Source organism: Cyprinus carpio, chromosome B4 (genome assembly GCF_018340385.1).
Source record: "Cyprinus carpio isolate SPL01 chromosome B4, ASM1834038v1, whole genome shotgun sequence".
In the NCBI taxonomy this organism is placed as follows: Eukaryota; Metazoa; Chordata; class Actinopteri; order Cypriniformes; family Cyprinidae; genus Cyprinus; species Cyprinus carpio.
In genome coordinates, this window is record NC_056600.1 from 16,373,090 (window position 1) to 16,399,094 (window position 26,005).

Below are 26,005 nucleotides of genomic sequence, written 5' to 3' on the forward strand. Positions count from 1 at the left end.
CATTTGAGAGGAAATGATGTTAACTATTGTCTGATGTGGTTTTAGACACAGCCTTATTTACAGTATGTTGGTTTTGAGACAGAGGCTTGACATACACCCATACTGCACCTCTTTAATATCTCTCTGGAACTTGTTGTTCATGTCTTCGCTCTTGATGAGGTCTTTGCGAGCCGTCTCCAGCTCCTGCTCCACCTCGGACACACGGGAGGACAGCGAGGACATGCGCTCCTTCATCTGCGCCAGCTCGTAGTTCTGCTTCTCCAGCAGCTCCTGCAGCTCCACCACCTGACTGGCCTCGTCCCCCGACTCCATCGAGCCGTTAGACAACCGCTGCAGCCCAAACACATGCAATACACTTCCTTTTAGAGTGAAAAAATGCTGTGAGATGGATTAAACAGATTAAATAAGTATATTTAAACAGAATTAACTGTTCGTTATATCAGTAAAACTGAACATTATTATAAGGGTTATTATTATTAAACAAAACTAAGCCCATACATTTTTGTTTTAATTACATGTTAATTACAATGTTTTAAAAACATTTTTTTTTTTCTTTAGCAAAGTAGGCCTATCTGAGGAATGAACTGAAAAGGCACAGCCCTATTCTGGAAAAGGGGGAGGGGAGCAGCAGCTCATTTGCATTTAAAGAAACATGCACGAAAACAGCGTGTTTCTGCTTCCACTCAAAATAGGCATTTTCAAAATGATATAATAAATTATTTGTAGGCTATTTTGAGCTGAAATGTCACAGACACGTTCTGGGGACACATTTTTCAACTTCTCATTTTTTAGTTTAAGTTGAAGTACTAACATAACAAAAAATTCATAAGAAATGTTTGTACTGTACAAGTATAAAACCAAGTAAATATGTCCAGTAATCAACTGATACAGTAATTTATACTAAACAAATGTAAATATGTCACAAATACCTATAGTTAAGATATTATACAAGTTTCAGGGTTTAATGTTTTCAGCTACTTCATCCATTCATTCACTGAAACTGTCATTTAGCACAGTGCTCTTTATTTGGACTGTTGAATTCCCAGCATGCACATTTGTGTCTGTTCAGTCTAATTGCTTTCTCAGTGTGTGAAATAGAGGCTCAGCAGATCTTTCCTCTGCCATGCCTAAAATAAAGATTTTTGTCACATATTCACACTAAATCTTGACACATCTTATGCTGCACTAAAATTAGACTTTACATCCTGTTTAATTTATGGTGCAGACACCCAGACAGAAGGGTGATAAAATCTTTTGCACAGCACACAGAATTTACTCCGTCAAAGCTGTGAAGCCACAAGAGATCGACACGACTTCACTAGAAGCAGGTTCTGTGATCGTAAACAGACGAGAAAGACAAGACAAAGAATAGCCACGATTTATTCGGGAGCAGCTGTAGGGTCTGACAATGACTCACTCTCACTTTTTTCACTCCCTCTCACTGTCTCTCTCTTTCTTTTTCTGTCTTTTTTGTCTATTTGAGAGGGTCAGGTATGTTTGTTACGTACAGGCAAAGCCAGTGACCTCTGGTTGATTAGTTGGACCCATGCATCAGTGCCAGAGGCACTGGATATCGTCAGTACTGCTACTGAATCTATCGAGCATCATGGGAGATTAATTTGGCCAATTGAGATATACTGTCAAAGTGCCAACTTTTATCTTTTGCGAAGCCACATGTCACCATTCCAGCACAATCTAATGCCACCCAGCGGTGACAGCAAGAGGAGAACGACTCTCCTCACATCCTGTAATCTTTTCATCAGGAGTGTGAGGCTAGATTCTGCTAGGACTGGTTTTCGGCACATTAAATGTGATTTAGAATCACAGTCTGACAGGATGAGTCATGTGTGTATACTGTATAGAGAAGATTTACTGATTTTATTTTACACATCTGTGTTCAAAAACTATTTTCAATAGTTTTGTTCTTTCCCTGTTAGACTAAAAGCTGATTGTACATCAAAATAAATCACTTCTAGTCACCATCACAGGAATAAATTACATACAGCTACTTTAAATTGTATTGTAACAAAAAGCTTACCGACCTAAACTTTTGAATGTTAGTGTACTTTTAGCATTCATAAAACAAAATCTGACTGTTGAGAAATCATTAACCACTCTGAGGCAGTTTAGAGCCTGGTCCCCCACCTTGCCATGAACTTTCTGAGCATCGGTTCCCTCCAACAAGTCCTCGGCCCCTTCTCCTGATGCCACCTTCCTCTGAATGTGTGCATTCTGCTCTCTTAAGGCCACAATCTGCAAAAGCGCAATATAGAGAGATTTAATGTCAAATAAAACCCATCAATACTGAAATCAGTTGTTGTTTGATAGGACACTTTATGCTAAATAATATACCAAACAGTAAAGACATAATAGAAACCGATATCATCCTGACTTACATTTTACTGGTCCAATAAAACCTAAAAAAGTGATATTCATAAGCAACATCAAATATTACTGGTACTACTTTATTGCCTTGTGCAAATAAAGACTAAGCAGGTCTTATATTTTATTTGTATCACCTGGAAGCAACGAGCATTTAAAATGTCATCCAAACTTTTTTTATTTATATTTGAGGTTTTTTAAATATATATTCAAATTGGATATCCATACTATTTTGATGGGCAGACCAAACCATATTTTCCCTGGACTTTGTATGATGTTCATACATAATTCTCTTGAAACTGCAAGCATACAGAAAAACCGCATCATAAATCAAACTTAAACAGCATAGAAGGGTTTGCTTCATGCGTGTAGCACATCAACAGCGAGCAGTGGTGGACAGTAACGGAGTAGCTTTACTTCATTACTGTACTTAAGTACATTTTTCAAGTATCTGTACTTTACTGGAGTAGTTTTATTTTTAATAACTTTTACTTTTACTTCACTACATTCCAAATCATAAGATCGTACTTTTTACTTCACTACATTTCATAAATCATATCGTTACTCCTTATAATATATCACGTGCTCTGACACGCAGAAGCGGTTTCTGATTCAAGAACGAACTGATTCTTTTCAATGAACCTTTTAAAACGATTCATTCACGAATTAGAATGATCTGATTGCAGCTGTTCTCGAGTCGACAACTCACTGATTCAAATGAAACGTTTAGTGTGAGTCTACAGTGAATTCAATTCACAAATAAGAACCGGGAGATCTTGTGAGCGCGCACGACTGATGCTGTTAAAAGTAAGTTACTATTGTCGAATTTTAGGATTAATTATCCAAACAAAAAATCAAATTAAGGTCAAAACTGTCATTTGTTTGTGAACTAAATCTGCTGTAAAGGGTGATCTATTTAAGCCCACTGAAATGCTTGAATGCAAACACATCAGCATCTGTGCCTCTTAGGTCAAAAAAATAAAACATTAAAATAACACAGATGAAATAAAATAAGTAAAGCACGTTCAAATTCCCGCTGCCATAACATTAACAGTTCTATTAAAATGTTACGCATTTATCCCTATGTGACGTCTGTTTTTATATTGTTTATCAACAGTATAAACGTTTATATTGTTTGAATTAACCACCCAAGTAGACAGATATGAATGTTTATTCATAACCATACTGAAAAATAAGTAAATATTGGTAGCTGATGCTAACTGTCTAGCTAACAAGCTTGCTGGTGCTAAGTTTAGTAATTTTTAAAAATAAAGTCCAAATATTTTTATTTAACCATCTAGATAGATTATATCTGGGGGGAAAGAAAGGCTGTGATGTTCAGAACATGGTAACTACAGCAATTATCAAAGTGGGAAGTGATGTCCTCTGGGAGTATTTGACCAGGGGTGTTTAGACCACAGACAAGCTTTGAGAATAAAAAAATTACTAATTTTGATTAGTAATATGCATTGCCAAGAACTTCATTTAGACAAATTTAAAGGTGATTTTCTCAATGTTTTGATTTTTTTTGCACCCTTAGATTCCAGATTTTCAAATAGTTGTATATCAGCCAAATATCATCCTTTCCTAACAGCTTATTTATTCAGCTTTCGGAAGATTCATAAATCTCAATTTCGAAAAATTTACCCTTATGACTGGTTTTGTGCTCCAGGGTCACAAATCTGTTTTCTCTCAGGTACATCACAGTGTAAGCTTCATAGTGAACATTACTACATCACTCTCGTCACCGTAGTCCATATCAACAACAAAAATGTATCTTGACTCCATGTAGTGGTTATTTTGGGAAAATTCCAGGTATTTTGAGCAGTAGGATTATAAAAAAAAAATGTGCTAATATAAAATTAAATGAAGCAGCCTATATAAAATTGCAAAATAAATCTATCTATCAGTACTTTTTTACTTAAGTACATAAAAAATAGAGTACTTTTGTACTTTCACTCGAGTAAAATTGAAAAAGGAGTACTTTTACTTTTACTGGAGTAACATTTTATTATACGTATCTGTACTTTTACTCAAGTACTTGATTTGTGTACTTCGTCCACCACTGACAGCAAACACGGTCACTTTTCCATCAGTTTTAATTGCAAATATACAGTATCAAGGGCAAGCTGTACTGTAGCTCTCGTTCTGAAAGGAATTATTGAGGAGCAGCAGGAATGTTGGAAACAGACGGCTCTAGCTGATCATTTAACAACCGACCTCAACAATTTGTTACAGCTGCTAGCACCAACTATACTGGATTTTCACAAAGAAGTCTTAAAGGCACAGCATTAGCATAAAACAGCCTGTTTGATTATTAGAGAGAGAGAGAAGGTGTAAAATGATTATGAATTACTAAATGATGCCTTTTTTGAACAAATTTAATTTTATTATAGGGTATAACCCATTTAAGGGCATGTCATCAAGTGTTCATCAAAAATGTCGTCAAAAGAAATAATAATAATAATAATGATCATTTAAAAGAACATACTTGCATTCAATTCCAAAATAATATCTCATTCAAAAAAGTATTTGATGCCACTACAAAGTTCATGGTTATACCGTGCTAGTTTTATAAATACCACAGTAATGATTACCAATGGTTCAAATAAAAACATTGAACTTTTTAAACTTTTTTACTACACTAACCAGCACTGTATCTTACACTATAATGTAATTTATGAAATTCTGTATATCTGGACCAGCACAAAACTGCCACAGCCCAATAAATGTAAAACTGCAGCGCACACAAATATAGCAGCAGAAGTTGCTGACCGTAGCCACTGGCATATGCTCCCTAATAAAATAGCCTAGTATTCTTCAAGGAGCATCTCTAAAGCAGGTTATCTGAGTGATGAGCCCTGTCACACACACACACACACATTGTGTTCTCTCCAGGCTAAAGGGCATTGGGAGATTATTCCACACCCATGTCGAGACGCTCTGTCCACTGTGAGTTCAGAGGAAGCAGGATAGATGGATGGATATAAGGAAGACATCCGCTTCCCTTTGTTTGGTTTATCGCCGCTCGCCACGCATTCCTTTAATGAGGTGGCAATTAAGGGCCTTCGCGCTTTTGAAGGCTCAGAAAGGGAATTGTCTACCATTTTTCGAGGCCTGAAGATCAAACAATACCGCACCTTCTGACTCCACAAAGAGCCGGAATATTGAGTCAACTTGCAAATGAAGGTAAATGAGAAGTGGAGGCCCAATGAAAGTGAGCATGTCCGCTTTGATGTCGTTCATTTGGCCTCATCAAAGCCGAGTGCGTACGAGCCCGGCTGTGCCTGAAATGCTGCTTTGTTTCAAACAGGAGACAACTACTTCACAGAAACCTGATTCATCTTTGCTACTCACCTGAACGTGTCATGTAAAACAACATTTTGCTCCCTCTAACTCTGAGATATTAAGGTACACTTGAAATAGAAATGGTTCAGTTATACACATGCAGAAACTTTACTCACTGTGCAGTCAAAAGTAGTTCACACAATCTCAAAATTAGATATCTCTTAAAGGAAAAAAAAAGTTATTTGGCTCTTGTTGAGAAGTTTGAAGCTCTTTCAGCTAGAACTGCACCATCTGGACTGCCAGTACTAGAATAAACACTAAAATACACAATGTACTATTTGCTCTGTTGCATTTCACACTAATCAGATCAAGCAAAAACAACACACCATAGCAACAAATAAACATATAGCTTGTTTATTGTGTATATTTATCTCCTTTTGGGTTATGTAGAATTACATAAATCAGAGCATTTGTGCCTCACCTCCTGATTGGCTGCGGTCAACTCCTCCTCCAAGGCAGAAACCCTCTCTAGTGACACCCGCAATCTCTCTCGTACCTGAATGAAACATAAAATTCCATCACTCACTGTTTATCGTAGCTGTGCTTTACTCTGAACTGATCTGAGAATGTTTTTTTTTCCTTCCTGATTTAGAGTTGCATTTAAATTATTAAATTTAATTTAATTTAATTTAATTTAAATTATGGTTACAAACAATGCAGAATTGCAGAATTTAAGGAAGTAGAATTAAAATGGAATACAAATCTTTGAAACTGCAAGTGTAGTTTTTATAGCATATTTAATTGTTTATCATGAATGACCTATAAGCATGACATTGTACGTACAACGTGGTATTTTCTAAAACATTATATGTAGTGGTCGACCGATATTGCCAAGGCCGATATATTGGCCGATATTTGTCATTTTTCAAATATCGGCATCGGCCGATAAGTTTTTCTCCTTGGCTAATGTGTTCGAGGCGGGACTTTTATTTTGACAGCGCTGAGAATGGAATTCTGGTTTTCAGTATTCTGTCTAATACAGATAGAAGTCTGTCTAATAATCAGATAGAACGGTTAAACAAAGGAATTAATGTATACAAAAAGTATTATAACGACTGCTTTTATAATATCAGAAATAGAAAGGCAAACATTTTAATACTTTCTCGTTTACCGTCAGCATTAAGCAAATACACATTTATATAATTTAAACAAATCTTTGACTGACTAATGAACATTTAATTTCACAAACCTTGCAAACTTAGTCGAATCCAGCTGTGAGTTCATATGAAGTGTGCATTTTTATACAGCATGATCGCGTGTTCTCTATGTGACGGTCGGTCCGTGTGAATTGAATGCTTTTAGGGATGCACAATAAATATCGGCCGATAATTAATGCGCATCTCGTCAGTAAAGCTGGTTCTCTAATCAGTGGTAAAATCCATCAGGTGCATGATTTCACAAGGGGCAGCTGTTACTACATGGAGCCGTTGTTAACTGACAAGCTGCGCAAATCAACGCTGATAATGCTGATAATGAACATGGATTTGCGCAGCTTGTCAGTTAACAACAGCTCTGTGTAGTAACAGCTGCTCTATGTGATATCACGCATCTGATGGAATTTACCGCTAATTAGAGAACTGGCTTTACTGATGAGATGCGCATTAATTATCGGCCAATATTTATTGTGCATCCCTAAATGCTTTATTTTTTAAACTCGTGATTTCAAATTATGCTGCACTTTATGCATTTGCCCACTGTCATATTCATGTCATTTTCACTGTGTGCTGTATGTAAAATGAGTATTACCCTGGCTTTATTTGAAAAAAAATATTCACAGTGCACACAAACTTCCCAGAATACTCAGTGCCCTGTTGGTTACAGTGTTTACTTCTTTTTAATTATATTTTTATTAAATATTTATTTATTTGTGAAAAATACTTTGTCACATTTATTATTAATCCATTGTCAAATGATTTCAAATTTCTTAAATATTAATTAAAATTAAAATAAAAATGATATCGGCTTTATATCGGCTATCACCCATATCGGCATCGACTGTCAAAAAACTAATTATCAGTCGACAACTAATTATATGATCAATTAATGAAATGGAAACAGTATAAATTTGTATTTAATTTATAAAAATTGTCTTATATTTAATTAAATTTAGTTTCAAGGACCACAGTGTAAAAAAAATATTAATCTTTATTTTCAATAAGTTATTGGTAACACTTTAGTTTAGGGACCAATTCTTACTATTAACTTGATGCTTATTAGCATGCCTAATGCTAATAAGCATATACTGGTTGTTCATTAGTACTCATAAAGCATATATTCTGCATGACCATATTCTTCATCCCTAATCATACCCAATACCTACATTTAACAACTTCCTTACAAACTATTAATAACAAGCAAATTAGGAGTTTATTGAGGCAAAAGTCGGTTTGTTAATGGCGAGAACTGGACAATATTTTTTAAAGTTATTTTTAAAAAAATGTTATGGTACTGTATGACAAATTTTAAGTTTTTTTTTTTCTTTGTCTTACAACTGATTATAAGTATTTTGATCGCCTTCTCTGGTGACTTGTTTGATCACTGGAATCATTTCAGTGGGTTCAGTCCTTCATCACTGGAGTAGTGGAGGACGTCAGTGGTCACTAAAACTGTGCTCCCATAAATCATGAGCAATTTCCTGCCGTCTGTTACCTAACGCCTTATAAATGACAGTGTCTGCAGAAGGCCGCAGAATGGATTACAGCTGGATGAACCACCACACAAGGGCTTAATCCATAAATAAAACGCCATTGGATGAAGGAAAGGTGAGGTGGGACAGTGGGTCGCTGTGTTTAATAAATGTACTTCCACCTCACTGTCCAAAAACCAGGAGAGGAAGCATTTATATAATATTATTTTGGTTACTAAGATTGATCAGTCGGCCTATATGCATTATATGGCTTAAACATCAATAGGTCCGTGGTACATTCGATGTGTTATATATGAATTTCTACTAGCAGATTTCTATCATTGCAATGCACTGTGAATTCAACAATAAAAAAACAACATCAGTTGTTGATCTCAGGGTTTACCTTCTCATCCAGTGCTTTGTGGTGCTCAAAGAGGGACTTAAGGGCTTTGAGGACCTCCACCTCACTGGAGACCCCAGAAGGAGACTGAGCTTGTCGTTTCACCACCGTCATGCGTAGAGAACGTTCATGCCTCGAAACCAAACACTCCAAATGTTCCAATAGCAGCTGTGAAACATATGAGGAGTTAATTTCACTATGTTTATCATCACAATCATCCGCTACTATTATAAACATTAGAATTAAACCAAACATATAACTGAAACTAAATTCAAAACCAATTTTAATACTAGTTTAAAAGCTGAAATGCGGCCTTATGTCTCACTTGGGACAAAGAGGATTTAAGTAAGTAGTAAAAGCTGATATTAAATCTAAAAAACCCTAAATCTAAAGTTAAAAATAAAACTAATATTAATTCTAAAAGTAAAGCTGAAATCTAAAACTTTAAATTAAAAGCTCAAACTGAAATGAAATCTAAAAGACAAATCCATCCAAAATTCTAAATTTAGTAATTAATCTAATTCTGATCCTAAATCTAATGCCAAAATTTTAATTACAAATAAATATAAAACCAATTCTAAAACTAAAGCTAAAATTGAATCTTGAAAATTGAAAATTGAGCCTTAAACTAAAACTAAAGAGAAAGTTAAAAACCAGAGAATAATCTAAAACTAATTTATTACTATACAAAAAACTACAGATCATTATAAATCTAATATTAACTCCAAAACTACAATTAAAAGTTGAAACTAAAACTGAAATGAAATGTCTCATGCTACAACATAAGGTCAGTTTTTGGGTGTGTGTGTGTGTGTCACTAAACCCTCAAGGATATTCTTCACATGAAAATTAATGGCATGTGCTTAACACACAATTTTGTCTTTTCTCTTTCTACAAGAGAACCCTTTCAGATGGATAACAACATTACACACAAGAAAACCCATTACATTACTTGAAACAATAAAGCAGTCACAACAAATTGAAACACACTGGACCCGGCACAAAGGAGATTATGTTAATGTGGTTACTCTCTGCTCTGGTACATGGCATAAAAAATCAATTCGGCTCCAAAGTCCCAAGGACACCATAGAGAGACAGAGACCGTCTGGCTTTAGATGACTGGAGCGGACATATAGTTGATGACTATGGATGGCGAGACAAAAGAAAAAGTGTTTATGTTGTTTTGAGAACCTGCACAGAATTATGCTGAATTGCATCTAAAGCCGGATGCAGGATATTCCTACTCAATATCTTAGACTTCCAACCATGAAAGTACTCCAATGCTTGATGCTCAGAAGACAAGGCACAGTGAAACAAAACACTACTGTTCACTTCGCAGGTGTTCGATAGCCAACTGAGAAACCTAATTGGGGGCACAAGAAATGCTATTCAATGCTAGCATTTGTTTTGCAAGAGTATCAACAGAGAGAATTATTAAACATCTGTCTCAGTAAATTTATTCTAAACAAGTTTCATTATCATATAATTAGGAACTTTGACTCACTGATACATTTTATTTGTTTAAAAGTGACTTTACTGTACATCCCCCAGCCAACAATATCATGTGACTAAATATAAAACTAATAATAATAATAATAAGTTAAAAGTACACTGCCAATCAAAGGTTTGGGATCAGTAATTTTTTTTAAAGAATTTAAAGAATTTTTTTTTTTTTTTTTTAGCAAGGGTGTGTATAAAACGAATCAAAAGTGATAGTAAGACTTTTGAATATGCTGTTCTTTTTAACTTTTTATTCTATTTATTGATGCAAAGAATCCTAAAAAAAGTATAAAAAAAATACTGAAGACTGGAGTAATGGCTGATGAAAATTCAGCTTTGCATCACAGGAATAAATTACATTTTAAAGTATAATAAAATAGAAAACTAAAAGCATCTTAAGCTAAATGTTAAAACTAAATCTAAATGGAATAAAAATAATTCTTACATAATCAAAAACTAAAATTACATATAAAACTCATAAATAAATAAAAAACTTATACTAAAACTAAGCTTATGCTTAAGCTAATACTTCACCTAAAAATATATTTATAGCTAAAAAAGCTAAAACTAAAAGCTTAATCTAAAAATAAAGATTAAAATAAAATATATACAATTAAAGTTAAAACTAAAAATAAACCTCAATTTTAAATCTAAAGCTAAAACTAAACCTAGAAAAAATAAAGAACAAAAACAATGTTTTAGCATGCTTCATTTCTGCAAGTTTACGATTTTCTAAGTAGGGAGTTGAACTTCAAGTGGAGTCTCCAAGTAGGTAGTTGGAAATTCAGACTTCTCCAGCTGAATGTTAGGCAGCATTAGGGCTGCAGCAGCACATGTACCTGCCTGAGGGCTGTACTGGCTGTACTGTAGCAGTGCTGCTCTAGAGACCTATAGAGAAGCTGACCTTTCTATTTCTGCTCAGTTCCTTGCTCCCTCATTCATAACCCTCGGTCTATGCCAGCCTCTGTCTTTCCCAGCGCCAGCTCAGCACTAAAACAACCCTATAGCCGGATGATGCAGGTTAGGTTTCTCTCTCTCCCTCTGATTGTCTGTTTTGGTGGATCAGATTCACACTGGTGCCATCAGTAGACACAGACATTAGCTACTGTAATACACAAATCTCACAACTGATATAAATCGATAGATGTACAGTAAGATTATGTGTCATTTTACTTGAAAGGCCGTCCTGTGTGTCTACATGCCTCATTTTTTTTCATATTGAAATCATGACCTCATCTTACCTCACTCATAAGTGTTCTTATCTTTCTTTGTACTTTCACTGTACTTGTTTCTGATTGTTTGACATCATTTGATATTATGAGCGTACATACTTTTTCCACTTTATAAATAAAGGTTTTACTAGTAAAGAAATAAAAACTACTGTTAAAATGTTGCACACTTACATAAGATAAAGACACCTATAATAAAAAGCTTTATTCTACATAACTGTAGTCCTGATTTTGCTGAGTTAGATGTGTTCCTAAGTCAACACATTTTTATGACCCCTCAACAACATTTTAATCCAAAAATTTAGTCTTAACCATATCCCTACACCTAAACCTAACCTTAACCACGAGTAATGCCTAAAATCTGAGGAAATTACATACAAGCGCACCAAACATTGATTGTAAGCCTAAACTTCACAAAAACTATAAACTGGTTCTTCGAATCTGATTGGTTATTCACAATGTTGTTCCCGGGTCAACAAAGATGTTGCACTTGGTAAAATCCTGTTCTGCATCCCTTATAGCTGATACAACGTGACCTCATTTTTACTAATGCATAGAAATAATCAGCAATAAGACACATCTTAACTTCACTGCAAGAACAGATAGTGGTCCAAATGGCACTTAAAATGAAAATCATTGGCCAAAAAGTATCTGCAGTGTTCACAATGTTGATCTATACTGGCAGGGAGTGCAGTGAAAATCAGACATACTGATTTCATTGGAAACAAAAATGTTTTCTTTATAAGTACTTTATAAGTCCAAGGCCTATGATAAATGGCCAATGTCCCAATTAACATTGCATTTACAGTAAATATTATGCAACATAAGAATTAGTGCATCTCAAATCAAAGTATGTTGAAAATAGCATGCAAAAAGTGCATCTTGTGGATTTTTCAAGTGTTACATCTGTGCAAGCTTCGTAGGTTATATCATTATATTGATATTGATATTATCACCTAATACTCAATCGCTGACGTTCTAAAATATATGTACTTTCTACATTATCAGGGCCTAATATAATTTTAGGGAATGTTACGCAAACTGGGACGCGGTCTCAAAATGATTAAGATATGACCTTTTCCATAATGACTGATGCATTGCAGAGTTGACGACAGTCTCTGTAGACCAGCTTTGGGTTAAATACTTCACTCATGGTCACATTAGCTGCTCCCTGTGTAAGATTAGAAACTGCTTGAAATGCTGCTCCCAGAGTCTGTTGCTAATCTCACTCGACCTCTCCTCTTTTTCATTCCAACTACGCCCCTTATCCTCCATGATCTATGCTTCCCTCTGGTTTTTAATACCCTCCAATATCCTCAATTCCATAGTTGACTTCAAACGTTTGGCTGCGGCTAAGTAACGTAAGTAATTAATTGAATTGCAGCGTGGAGGCTGGTGAGCTGGGCTGCATTAGCACGGTGACTCAGGCAAGCACTGAGGGGTGCAGGAAAAGAATGGAGGTGAAAATGAAGCTGAAGAAGTGAGAATGACTACTTTCTTGTGAAATGGAAGTGATAGCCAAAGTGCTGGGTCTTGTCAGACGTTTTGGCAGCTTCTCTGCATTCAATGCAAATGCTTGGTGACAATTTTATTGAAAAACGCCAGCCTGTTATCTTGACTTACAGGGAATTATGATCTCACCGCTACAAGGATGAAGTTATCGCTCAACTGTCATCTCATGACAATAAAGTCCCCATGAAAGGTAGCGCAGGGCATATCGAAGTGAGAATGTTGTGACTCTAAAGTAAGCATCTCAACAGAATCTGGTTTTAGTTCATTAAAAGCAGTTTGGAGCAACTACAAACATCCCAACTCCCAACAAAACTTCATGAATTTGATGCACGAGTCATTGGGTGGGCATCTGTTACATTTTTGGCTTTTTGTAAGCAAGTTCAACTTGCTTGACAGTTGAGGAACACAATCTGTTCTTTGAAGTGTCTGGAAGACATAGTGTGCAAACTCACTCTGGTGTTGTTCCTTTCGGCCTTCAGCTCTGAAATCTCCTCCTCCTTCTCCAGCAGCTGTTCCCTGCAGGCGTTCAACTCTTTCGTCAGGGCGGCAAACTCCTGCAAGACACCAATACAATACATCCTCATCAAACACACCTGAAACATCTAATTATGGTCTTCAAGGTTTATTGGAAACTTCCAGGCAAGTGTGAGATTGGAGTAGGTTTGAGATGAACTCTGCATGATATTAGCTATGTTTCCATCACCCTGTTAATTTTTTTACGCTCGCTTGAGGTGGTTTTTGACTTGTGTGAAAAAGGGTTAATGTAATAATGGGAGATGGAAACACATTTGCTAAGTAAACTCATCCATGGGCATCAAAAACGTTATGTGACTTTGCGCTATAGGACGGCAAAACCTGACTAACCAGTGGACCGATTTTGTTCCACAGCATCTGAAATGTTGTTATGGTCATTTTGAAATGCCCGAGCAAAATCTGTCATCAAAGTATTTCTGTATAATTGCCTCCCAGAACTGTTACATGACTGCGTTCCCAAATAACAGGCATCCACCTCCGAAAGCAATGAGCTCATTTATTTTGTTTCGTCTGCTCGCTCTGAGCCGCAAGTTATTATGTATGACAATTATTATATCAAATGGCTTCTCCAACTTTTCTTGATGATATATAGTGCCAGTTTACCAGGAAGTGACGATTTTGTTCTCTTTCACTATTTGGATTGAAACAGTGTTTAAACCCAACTATTGACCCTCTTGGAGCAGGAGCAGACTCCCCTGCCCTGCCAACAGGAGTTGAGGAGTCATATAAAATAATACACCAGTATTATTTTAACCAGCAGTAGTCCTCCAGGAGCAAGGCTGGCTACCGCTGCTTTAGAAACTGTGTTGTTCTCAGGGTTGTCGTCATGAGTAAAGGTACTACAGACCTTCATACTTGTGGAGCATATTTCAGTCAAGAAATTATACAATTCAGTATCTACAACAAGAAGACCGGAAATTGGGAACAGCCATTAACTTTTCAGCAAATGCCACGGCTGGAGATGTGTAAAAAAGAAAGCGAAATCCCACATGACTAAAAGGTACAGATTCAATGTACAATGTGGTAATCTGAATTCAGTGCCGCTAAGAGGATTTCAGGAATGGTAGGAATGGGATCGGGAATTGACTAAGGCTGGTATATGGTGATGAAATAGTTTTTACATGCTACATTTAGGTGCCCCAATAAGCAAATATGAAAAACAACCCTGCAACCCTATGACCTCAATTACAACTTTGGTAACCATTTGATAATAAGCACAATGAATCATCCCAGGGACAGGCAAAATTAAAAAAGGACAATGAATCATTCCACACCGGAGTCAAAATTATACCATTATGACCAGGATTGTTATATACCATGACATTAAGTGACAAAAATATTTGCAGTAACAGTAGCCTCCACCTTCCTTCTCTCAATTATGACTGAGTGGGATAAAATGTTCTCACTTCTTTAATATAATGACCATCACAATGCACATGATAGATAGGGGTGCAGCCAGAATATAAAGGAAACTTTTAGACTGTTACGTCTTCATAAATCAGTCTGGCAGTTGACTGAAGGCAAGGATCAGAGGTGTTATTTAAATAGGCAAGGGTTTAAATCTCTACAGCGGACACCTCGATTGATAAACATGAACTTGGTGGATGATGACAAGCCCCTCTCACTATCATTAGACAGGAGGGATTGGGATCATGCAAAGGTAGATGTCTAGGACAATAACTCACTGGGGTATTGATCTAAGCTTGTCCTCTGCTGCAAGACTCTTCTGATTATAGAGGGATAATTGAAGAGGACTCAATCCAGCTGGCCATCAAAGACCCCAGTAGAAGTCTTGTGGTAGCTGGCAATGTTAACTCATGGTATCAGATACTGTAGTTGTCCTATATGCACCGCAACCACTTGCTGTGATGGTACCGATTACTGATGTTACATGGTGTTACTGTAAGACAGACAAGAACGTATGTGTGTGAGCAAACAAGTATCCAGGCGTTATGTAGCTTTTAAAAGGGGATTTGCTGGAGGCAATCTTCAAAGTACTAATACGCCGGGGCCTCAGATTTCATCTTGGGAAGCTTTAAGATTCATTGCTGTGAACATACCCACAAGAGCACACATACAGATAAACACAGTCTTACAGCAAACCAGCTCTACATGGGCTAGAATTACAATCAGTTATGATCAAAACTCAGTTTCTTCTTAAACATCACAACCGTTTCTCCTAGACATCAGATTAAATGAAGAAAACGGATTTGTTTTCTTAATCACCTGTTTCTCAAGATACCAAAGTCTGCAATTCAATATGAACTCAAGCATTTCTCAAAATCTTCTAATACCAAAATAGCTAAGCTCTGCAATGCTACGATTTGTTAATTACCTGTATTCTTATTAGTTTCTATTATAGTTTCTCAAAAGGAATTCTAGGAGAAACATCTGAAACAAGGTTGACAGTTAAATGATAGATACTGTAACTGAGAACTCAATTAAGTTATCTGACCTCTGAGAAATAAAATCAGCGCATTTCCTCTGGAAAGCAACAAAATCACAGCCAATTAGAACATACTTGGGGCCAGATTTACTAAAAATGTGCAAGTACTCCACCAGCTTATTTACATAATGCAAGATCAGCACAAATTAGCAACTATCGCAGTCATGTCAAGTGCAAAATAGGTTAAGGCATACTTTTTAGGGTGTTAAATAATCAGTGTTAAGAAGGTTACTTTGGAAATGTAATGGGTTACAGATTACAAGTTACCCTATTTAAAATGTAATAAGTAGTGCAACTATTTCAATTACTTTATTACAGTAATGCCACTAATTACATTTGATTACTTTTGTAAATTACTAATGGATTTTTTTCAACTGTTAATGATTTTAAAACATTTAAAGCAGGCTGGTTTAACCTTACAGGTAATCTTTAAAAATAAAGCTTATACAGGAATCCAAATAGGTAATAACACCGTTAACAAATAAGCCTGTGTCCTTAACTGCTGAAACATTGGTGTCTCATATTTTGGAGCAGCCAATGCAATTTGGGAAAGGAATCAAATCAAAATTAAACTACGTAATTCTATTACATGTAACTAGTTACAACACTGTAAATAATGGTGCAAATACTAGCAACCTGGCTACTGCAAACATTAGTAAATTACAATCCATAATTTATTTAAATAATCTCTTCCAGTAAACTTTGTGTCTGAAAAGGAAACTCATACAAATGCAGATACAACAAGGTCAGCCACAAAAATAACTGTCCATAACCTTTCTATACAATTTTTTCACTATAAATCTTGACTAGTTTTTTAGTAGGTTTTTTGATAGTAAGGTTTGCACTCAAAGCCTTTTAAGTAAATCTGGCCTTTGATGTTTAGTATTCAGCTACTTTACATAGTTTCATTTTAGACCGACAATATTTCGCTATGCTAAAACCAGAATCTGTGTGTTTTTTAAATTGTCTAATTGTGTGATGGTTTTAGTAGTCACAGTTGGTTATGACAAAAAAACTGGTTGAACTTTTGCACTGTGCCTTGGTTTGTCATGACAGTGGACTTGTTTGGTTAATGAGGACAGTGAAATGTCATAATTAATCTCCACAGATTGTTATGAGAAGCAGCCAGTAAGGGATTCAACCAGCCTGAGGTCATTGGCTCCAGACTATTTCATGAAATGCAACAACTACATATCTCACCATAGTTATCCCATACACAGACAGCACTAGGGCCCAGAGGGCCGCTGCTGGCAGATGCCCATAACGGCCCATATTTTTCGACACTGCCGTCTAGCAGAAGTCACTCGGTTCAGTTTGGTACACACGTCACTGTGGATGAGTTAGCAAAGCGCTAATTAAAAAGTGTTGATTAGAGAGGTGGTGGTGCAGAGGTGTTAGTCTAAAGGGAGAGACAGGCATAATTACAACATGTTCTACACCGCTTTAAACAACGACGAGAGAAAAAAAATAGACAGACTTGTTAAAATGTTCAAAGGAAGGTGTCAAAGTGAATTTTTACCCAGTTTTTTAAGAGGATTTATTAAAATGTTTATTTGCAATTTACTTAAAATAACAATGTACCTACAGTATGACTCAGAAAATGCTATATAAAACACATGAATACCTTGTTAAACGATGTAACATAAATCAGAGATATAAATGGTAGCTTCTCACCTCCTCATGTTTTGTTTTACAGGTGAGCGTCTGATGGAGGCACAGAAAACATTGAAAATTCAAAATTTAATTCTGTCACTATTTATTAATCTTCATTTCCAACCCATCATTCTTCCCCAATCACATATAAATTTCTTTCTTTTATGAACACAAAAAGAGAATTTCTGAACAATAGCCTATTTAGCTGCTCATTTCAATACAACAAAAGCAGACGGCAATCAGGATCTGTCGAGTTCTATAAAAGTGCTCCATACGACTCGTGCACGCTATTCCAGGTGTTTGAAAATTGTACAACGGCTTTGAGTAAGAAACTGATCAAAGTTAAAGCAATTCAATGAAACCTTCCATTCAGCCATAACTCTCAAATGTCATTTGCATATATTCAAATATGTTGTAAAAAGACATCCATAATACAAGTTACACTGAATCTCATGTTTCATATGACTGAGTAAAAAAGTTTGAATATGCAGAAGTGTGAATGAGATATGAGAATCATGGCAGCAGTGACTTTAATTGGTCTGTTCCTCACAGAAAACCATCATATGGCTTGAAAATTGGAAAGTCACATGGACTACATATATTTTACTCTTTTGTCTATATTGGAGCTTGAGAGTCCCTGTTCACTTAAAGTTTTAGCTGTATAGAAAAGAGCAGCTTGAACATTCAAACTTATTTTCTACTTTTGTGTTTCCCAGAAAAAAAGAAAGTAAGTGGGATTGGACCAGCATGATGGTGAACAATTCCTTTAACTCCATTTCATATCATCTAAAAAGGCACCAAAACCATATAAGCTGGCAATCTCACCCTGACAGCAGTGTGAAGTCTGAATGACAAAGACCACTCCATTTGAAAAGCAGATGCAAGAACTCATCGTGGAACCAGACCAAACCTGGTCTTCCCCCAAGGAAACAGCACTAGGGTTTGAAGTGTTTGGGTTTGACAAAGCCTACCAAGAAATGTCTCGAAGACTGCCAACCAGTCAGTGTGAAAGCCCTAGCACATGTCATTCATTCTATTTGGATTGACTCAAAACACTCTTTTACAGCTGGATAGCGACAGGCTGTTTAAAGAGCAGAATGGATGAAAGACTGAGTAGGGTATGCACCTTAAAAACTTAGAGTGAGTTTTTAAGGCTTTAAATCAAAGACCTGTGTAGTGATAAACTTCAAATGCACCTGCGGCTCTTGAGAAACACTCATGTAAAGTGGCATGATGGAGCATTCCCATAGCGCAGCACAATAACTAATGAAATAAGAAGAAACTGGGAGCAATGCTTCATCATAAAAAAAAAAAAACTCAACTACTAAAGCAGACAAAACAGCAACATGGATGATATACAACCCCAGTCCCATTCAATTCAAGACTGAGGATGTTCTGCGTTTGATGAATCTTTAATGGAGGCTGTAAAGGTTTATTTACAGAATGTCCCAAGGGGCACAAGAATCGGAGTTCCTGTCTTTGTCTACTGTATTTTGCACGCAAGGCTTTTGAAACTAGTCTTTTAGTTGTACAGTAACAGATTCTCAAATTTATGATGCAGTAGTTTACAAACACTATTTAAAAAAAATGATAATGCATGTAGAATTGTTACAATACCAAATTATCAGTAGTCTAATTTTAATGACTACTGATGATGCTTAATATTAATTTTGATATCACAGCAAAAAAGAATACAGTACAGACTACCATGTATCTGTGATAACACACATTCACCGTACAGCCTACAATGGAATTAAGCTGCTTTAAACTGCATCCGTGTTTGGAGCCGGTCAGTCCTGATTGGCTCCTTGTCAGTAAAGCATCTAACCAGAGCTAACCAGTGACATTAGAATGAGAAGGAAAGCCCTATATGACCATCAGCACTCAGCACATCTCATTTTACTCCTTTAAATATTGAAGAAGGTCACATATGAATCTACCAGCATCACTTCAAGAAGCAAACCTTTTTTTTTTTTTTTCTGAAGGTTGTTTACAGAAACAGGTCAGCATCTATATAGGGATACAAACAAGGATCTTTGTAACAGCCCTTGCTTCCTGTGCAGATGAAGTTGTAATCTCCAGAAAAAGTGAAATTTAGGTTATGGTTGATGTTTTTTTTTTTTATATATATATATATATATATATATATATATATATATATATATATATTGTCTATGGCTCTGTTGACATTATTATAAAATTAATCTACATCATTGAATAGTGATCTTCAGTGACTTTATATTGGCTTTGCAGCCACAAGTGTAACAGCACTGAGACAGATATTTTAATAGTAAATCTATATACTCTTTTAATAGTAAATAAATAAATCACAAAACATTTCAGAGAGAATATAATAAACTATGCTTGCATTTCCTTTTTGAATATTAAAAAACAGTACAGAAAAAAATAGCAATGATATTTTTTACATATAATGATTTAATACATTTTAAATGTAATACATTTGTAATATAAAACTGCTTTTTTATTTAACTTTTTCAGTACATCACCCTGTAGGGTATAGGGTAAGAATGAAATAGCTTATAAATGTATATAATAGATTTTTTCCATGAAAAAAAAGTTGTTAGCATCAATTCTATTTCCAATTAAAGCACTCTGAGAATAATAAGCTCAAATTAACTGTTAATTAATGCCAGTGGTGGTAGAAACTATATATATTCTTTCTAAAGGGATGATCTGCATTCAACAGTTCACTGTTTAATTAAACAAGCATGATGCTATGAGCGTAAAAGTCAACTTTGAATTAACACTCTAATCATTTATTTTAATTGCCTGAAAAATCTAACGCTTGATTCCTCTCAATCCAAGGCAATTTGTAACACGGGCCCTCGGCAGACATGGTCCCCTGACAGCACCCGTCTTGCATAAAGTATCTCTCTCTGTTTAAGGCTAAACCTGTATAAATCCATCAGTAGGATCTCCCAGACCCACTCCAGCACTGTCCCATGGCTTGTGTCTCCGTATGAACCCAGGGTCTAAGCGCTTGGGGGGCCGCTGGGCTTGATTTACTCTGACCTTTGGGTGCAGACCTGAGAGGGGTCGACACTTGGATCTAGAGCCGTCCATAGATCTGCAGAGGGGGTAATTACAGCCCAGGGATTTAGCTCTTCTCATGGATGCTGGTGGTTAATTCTGTCCTCCTTGTGACAGTCATTAGAAAGCACAGAGGAAGCTGCTATTCTGGTTGATCCACAGTTAAAATAAAATCAAGAATAAGTACAGCGCTGAAGGAAAGTTATTAACGTCTACTGATGCAATACTTTGCAAGCACCGTTATTAATATTACAAACCCTTAACCCTAAATATTAAACTTTAGCACACAACGAATCCCCCATTGTTTGCCAAATGGGCATGAGAGGTATGCAGATATATTTCTGAACAACTGCACTAATGATTTTCACCTACTGGATGATATCCCACAGACCTACAAAGAACACGTTTCATTTGATTTTTAGGCATGACACTTGTTTGATCATTTGTTGATCATCGTGTCAGTGGGTTTTGCCATTATAAGATGTAAAAATCACATCAATTTGATGCATCTAGGGATAAACATCAGGAAAAAAAAATGGAAGCAGCAGGTTGTGTGGAACATAAAACGTTTTGTGTTTTGTGCTGCCTTTCAGGAAAAAAACCCAGCATGCTCTAGCAGCAACCCACAGTGACAACACAGCTTGCTAACTTCACTTTAATAGCAGGAGACAAAAGCGTGACAAGGACAGAGCAATGATAGTGAGAGGAGGGGAGAAGGGACAATTAGGCCCATCTTAGTCCTTTGCGATGCAAAACAAAGGTCAGTTATTTGTTTCTGACCTTTATATTTCTCCTTTGGAACATGTGTCATGTTCTGTTTTAATGGTAAAAAAATAAATAAAATGAAATCTCTGACTTATTCATAAACATATGCTTCATTTGTTATTCAAGAAAGCCATTCTCAGCATTGCAGGGCACTAGAGCTGAGGGCGAATGAGAACACAGCCCCACCCTTGTATAATGAGTGTCACACATTCTCAATTTAAAACCAATCTAGTGGAGCAGTCAGGCAGCAGAACACACATGCACACACACACACACATTCTGCAAATGTCGGCCCATGCATCACCCATTAACCAGCTGTGAATAGCAGCAATGAACAAGACGAATGGAGTCTGAAGTTGCTGACTTTTAAGGAGAACCCATCTGATCAAGCTTCTTCTACAGAACCTTTACTAAGGCCTTTTTTACCTTTAAAACATATCCAATACAGTGTGTGTGTGTGTGTGTGTGTGTGTGTGTGTGTGTGTGTGTGTGTATAGCTTTTGTCAACCGTTACTATATAAAAGAGACAAATGATCCTTCAAAAAAATCATTCTAATATGCTGATTTATTATCAGTCTTGAAACTGTTAAGCTTTTTTTGGAACCTGTGATACTTTTTTTCATCCATTTAACACATCCTTGCTGAATAAAAATATTAATTTCTTAAAATAAAAAAGTAACAATAAATTGACTGACCCCAAACCTTTGAATAGTAGTTTATATAGTAACACAAAATTTCTATTTTGAATAAACACTGTACTTTTTCACTCTTTATTTATCAAAGAATCCTGAAATGAATTATTACAGGTCCCAAAAAATACTAAGCAGCACAACTGTTTCCAATATTGATTATTAATCAGCATATTAGAATGATTTCTGAAGGATCATGTGACACTGAAGACTGAAGTAATGATGCTGAAAATTTAGCTTTGCGTCACAGGAGTAAATGATATTTTAAAGCTAAAACTGAAAAAAGTTATTTTTAATTTGCAATAATATTTTACAAAATTAGATTTGTTTCTGTATTTTTGATCAAATATATGCAGCCTTGATGAGCATAAGAAACTTTAAAAGACATTAAAAATCAGCAGAGTCTATGATTCACTGTGTCAGAAGGCTTTGTTTCTCAGTTCGCATATTGACAGTGTTATAAATATGTAATAAACATGCACATTGACAAACTCATACTCAAATTAAAATTCACACAAGACGGAGGACAAGCACGTGAAATCTTTGTATTTGTATATAGCAGAACCCAAAGTTAGCTTAGCAACATGCTAACATCAAAATCTACTGAAATCAATTGCAAGTCACATTCACAGTGTGTTTCCCGTGAGGAACAGTATTTGAGTGGCACATAATGTTGCTGACTATGTAGACTGTTCCAAATCAACAACAGGATGTTCCATTTAGAATGCTCCCTTAAAAGTCTGCTGCTTATGTAGTTAGTAGACAGCAAGGCAGCTCACTAGGTTTTGAAACAGAGCTTATGAACTCCTGACATACGTATCTGCCATAAAAGTCTGCCTGCCTTTGAAAGAGACAAAACCGGAAAACAATAACTGTCAGATCAGATAACCATGGCGAGTGTCTCTGTATAAAGCAGATAAAACAAAAGGCCAAACAGCAGTGTAAGTACCCATAAATCACCTCTACAAGCAGACGCAGAAAGCCATCGTGATTGGTTTAAGAATCTTCACTTGTGAAGAGCTCAGTTCACATCTAGTGAGAAATCCTTCTGGGGATCATTTAAAGAGGAGCTAATCAAAGGCGAGACCTGATAGGCAGCGTAATTTAGCTGATAAAGCAGGCACAGGCTGATGTACGTGCTTAACTCCTCTCTTCCTGCTCTACTGCACCATGCTGTGCAGATATAAAGCAGAGTAGAACAGAATCTTAATGCTTAGCCACACAACAACAAGGGCAGATGGAAATTGCGTCCATGACTTTCACATGATGGTGCCACAGAATAAAGGGACAGTCATGTCGTGGCTTCTGGTCAGCGTCTGTTTAAGGCCATTTTTATACTAGAGAACAGCTAAAATGTTATACTGTTGACTTATTTATACACAAAATGTGCATAATTTGTCCATTAAAAACGTCCCTTTCTTTTAAATTGCATATACTATCTGCCAAACAGAAAAGCATGTTTTGACTATGCATTAAAGGGGTCATATGATGCTGCTAAAAATAACCTTATTTTGTGTATTTGGTGTAATGCAATGTGTTTGGAGTAGGGCTTACTTTAAAACAATTTTCACTAAATTAAACCACATTAAACATTTTTTTTTTTTAAGAAAGACAATAATGTTTATTTACTTCAGTATTTCTACTAACTTCAATACTTTAACCTTAAATTTAAATAAAATGTGTTTAAGTTTGAGTACTAAAATCACTAAATCTGAAAAAAAAAAAATAATAAAGCTAAATAATGAAACAAAAATAAAAATGACAAAATCACACAAAATTGCTATAACAAAAATAAAAAAATACAATTAAATAAAAAAGACACCTAACTAGCAAGCCACATTATCCTGCATATTCATATTCATAATTCTTTATATTCATCAGCAGCAATCTATTCTGTCAACTGACTCACTTTAGAAAGAGCATTAAACTAAACATTACTTGTTTTCTTCTTCTTTTTTTGGAGAGGCAATTCTCTCTTTTGGATGAGAGGTGCAGTGGGTGCAACGATGGCCATTTGCACTTGGATGACCTTTGCCCTCACTTTATTCTGTCTCTCAGTCAGTCTCTACAGAGGCCCGTCTATAAAATCAGCCCTTTTTATTGGGTTCTTGATGCCAGGCCACATTGATACTTTTTTTATTACACTACTTTAGAACAAAGGACTCAATTGAAAAATGAGATGGCAGAGAAAGTGTTTTCTTCTCAAACCAGGCGCAGATGGGTCTCACACTGAGCTAAGTTGAAAAATGCTGCCCAATTGATTTTACACAGTTGCACACCAGGAAGCCAACGATGGTGTTACCTTCCAAAGACACAACTTAAAACATAAAATTATTGTTGACAAATTACTGAACCATGAACATAATAATGAAATTCAAAAGCCTGTCCAGGCACTGGATAAACAACATGTTTAATGTATCGTCATACAAGATGCAGGTAAACATTCATTGCGAGTTCTTTGCCCTGCAAAACTCAACCACTGTAATGCTAGGGTGCTATAGGTGTGTGCACAAGCCTTGCTATGCATTTTCTAAAGAGAATGACAAATAAGAGTGTCCAAAAAATAGTTTAAAAGACATATGCCAAGTGCCAAGTGTATATATTAGGGGTGTGCAATATGACGATTTTTGATCGTGGACGATAAAAATGTCCCCACGATCTGCTTTTGAAGAAATATCGTAGTATTGTACTACAGCACACATTCAATCAGTTATAGTTCTGGTGCCTCTGTCTCAATCTCAATATACTGTAGGCCACCACGCGACATACATGCACATCAGTGTTAACTCAGTGGTAGAGTTAGTCTCACGGGACACTGCACTTACTCGCAATCACAAAAGTAGATTATTTGCATCTGCTTTAAAGCCTTGCCATTTAAACGTTTACTTTGTATGCTGTTCATCTGAGCGCCTACACCCGAAGCATACGCACTAAAAAACCTGTCAAACAGCATCTGATTACTGAACTAAGTTATCTTTTGCGCTAATACTGTCAAACCACATAAATATACACTTTATGTATATGTCTGAAATGAAAGTAAACAGTTGAGAGAGTAACGGATGTGGGTCTGTATATTAGATGCACACAGCTCTTAAAGGGACAGTATTAAACATGCTGCCAATTGTCATTAAAGGGATGTTTCACCCTAAAATTAAATATTACATGTTGTCCCAATCCTGTATTAATTTCTTTCTTGTGCTGAACACAAAAGAAGATATTTTGAAGAATGTGGGTAACCAAACAGTTGCTTGTCCACATTGAATTTGAAGGTAGGAAAAATACTATGGAAGTTTGGTTTGGTTTTCCACACTCTTCAAATAGAATTTATGTTCAGCAGAAGAAAGAAACTCATTCAGGTTTAAAACAACTTTTGAGTGAGTAAATGATGGTATAAAAAAACCACACTGTGACAGATTTCACAGAAAGATAACAGAATTTTTATTTTTGGGTGAACTATTCCTTTAATGTTAATAAAACAACAAAAAAAAAGAGAAAAATCACTCCTTACTCTTGACTGAAAAACTTTAATACAGATGCCTTTATATATATATATATATATATATATATATTTATATATATATATTAGTGCTGTCAAAATTAGCGCGTTAACGCATGCGATTAATTTGAAATATTTAACGCGTTAAAAAAAAATTAACGCAATTAACGCGGTTGCAGTTTTTTTTATTTCCGGTTGTGGCCCATGTGTGTTCAACGTGCAAAGAAATATGGGATAAGACCAAGGAAGGACTTTTAGACGGAAAGTTTCAGTATAAAACTCTGCCGGATGGTTCTGTGGATAAAACAAAAGTAATCTGTGCATTTTGCAAAGCCGAATTTAATTACCACAGAAGTAATTCGTCTTTGGCATAT

At 35.9% G+C, this 26,005-nt stretch overlaps 1 protein-coding gene across 1 annotated transcript in view; it reads right to left on the minus strand.

The window, feature by feature from the left end:
- The window catches only part of LOC122137123 (liprin-alpha-2-like), a 144,372-nt gene that overhangs the window by 20,911 nt on the left and 97,456 nt on the right, over positions 1-26,005 (minus strand). The window contains 5 exon segments of the mRNA XM_042722641.1: positions 109-330; positions 2,146-2,253; positions 6,152-6,226; positions 8,760-8,924; positions 13,450-13,551. Of these exon segments, the coding sequence (XP_042578575.1) occupies positions 109-330; positions 2,146-2,253; positions 6,152-6,226; positions 8,760-8,924; positions 13,450-13,551 (672 nt within the window).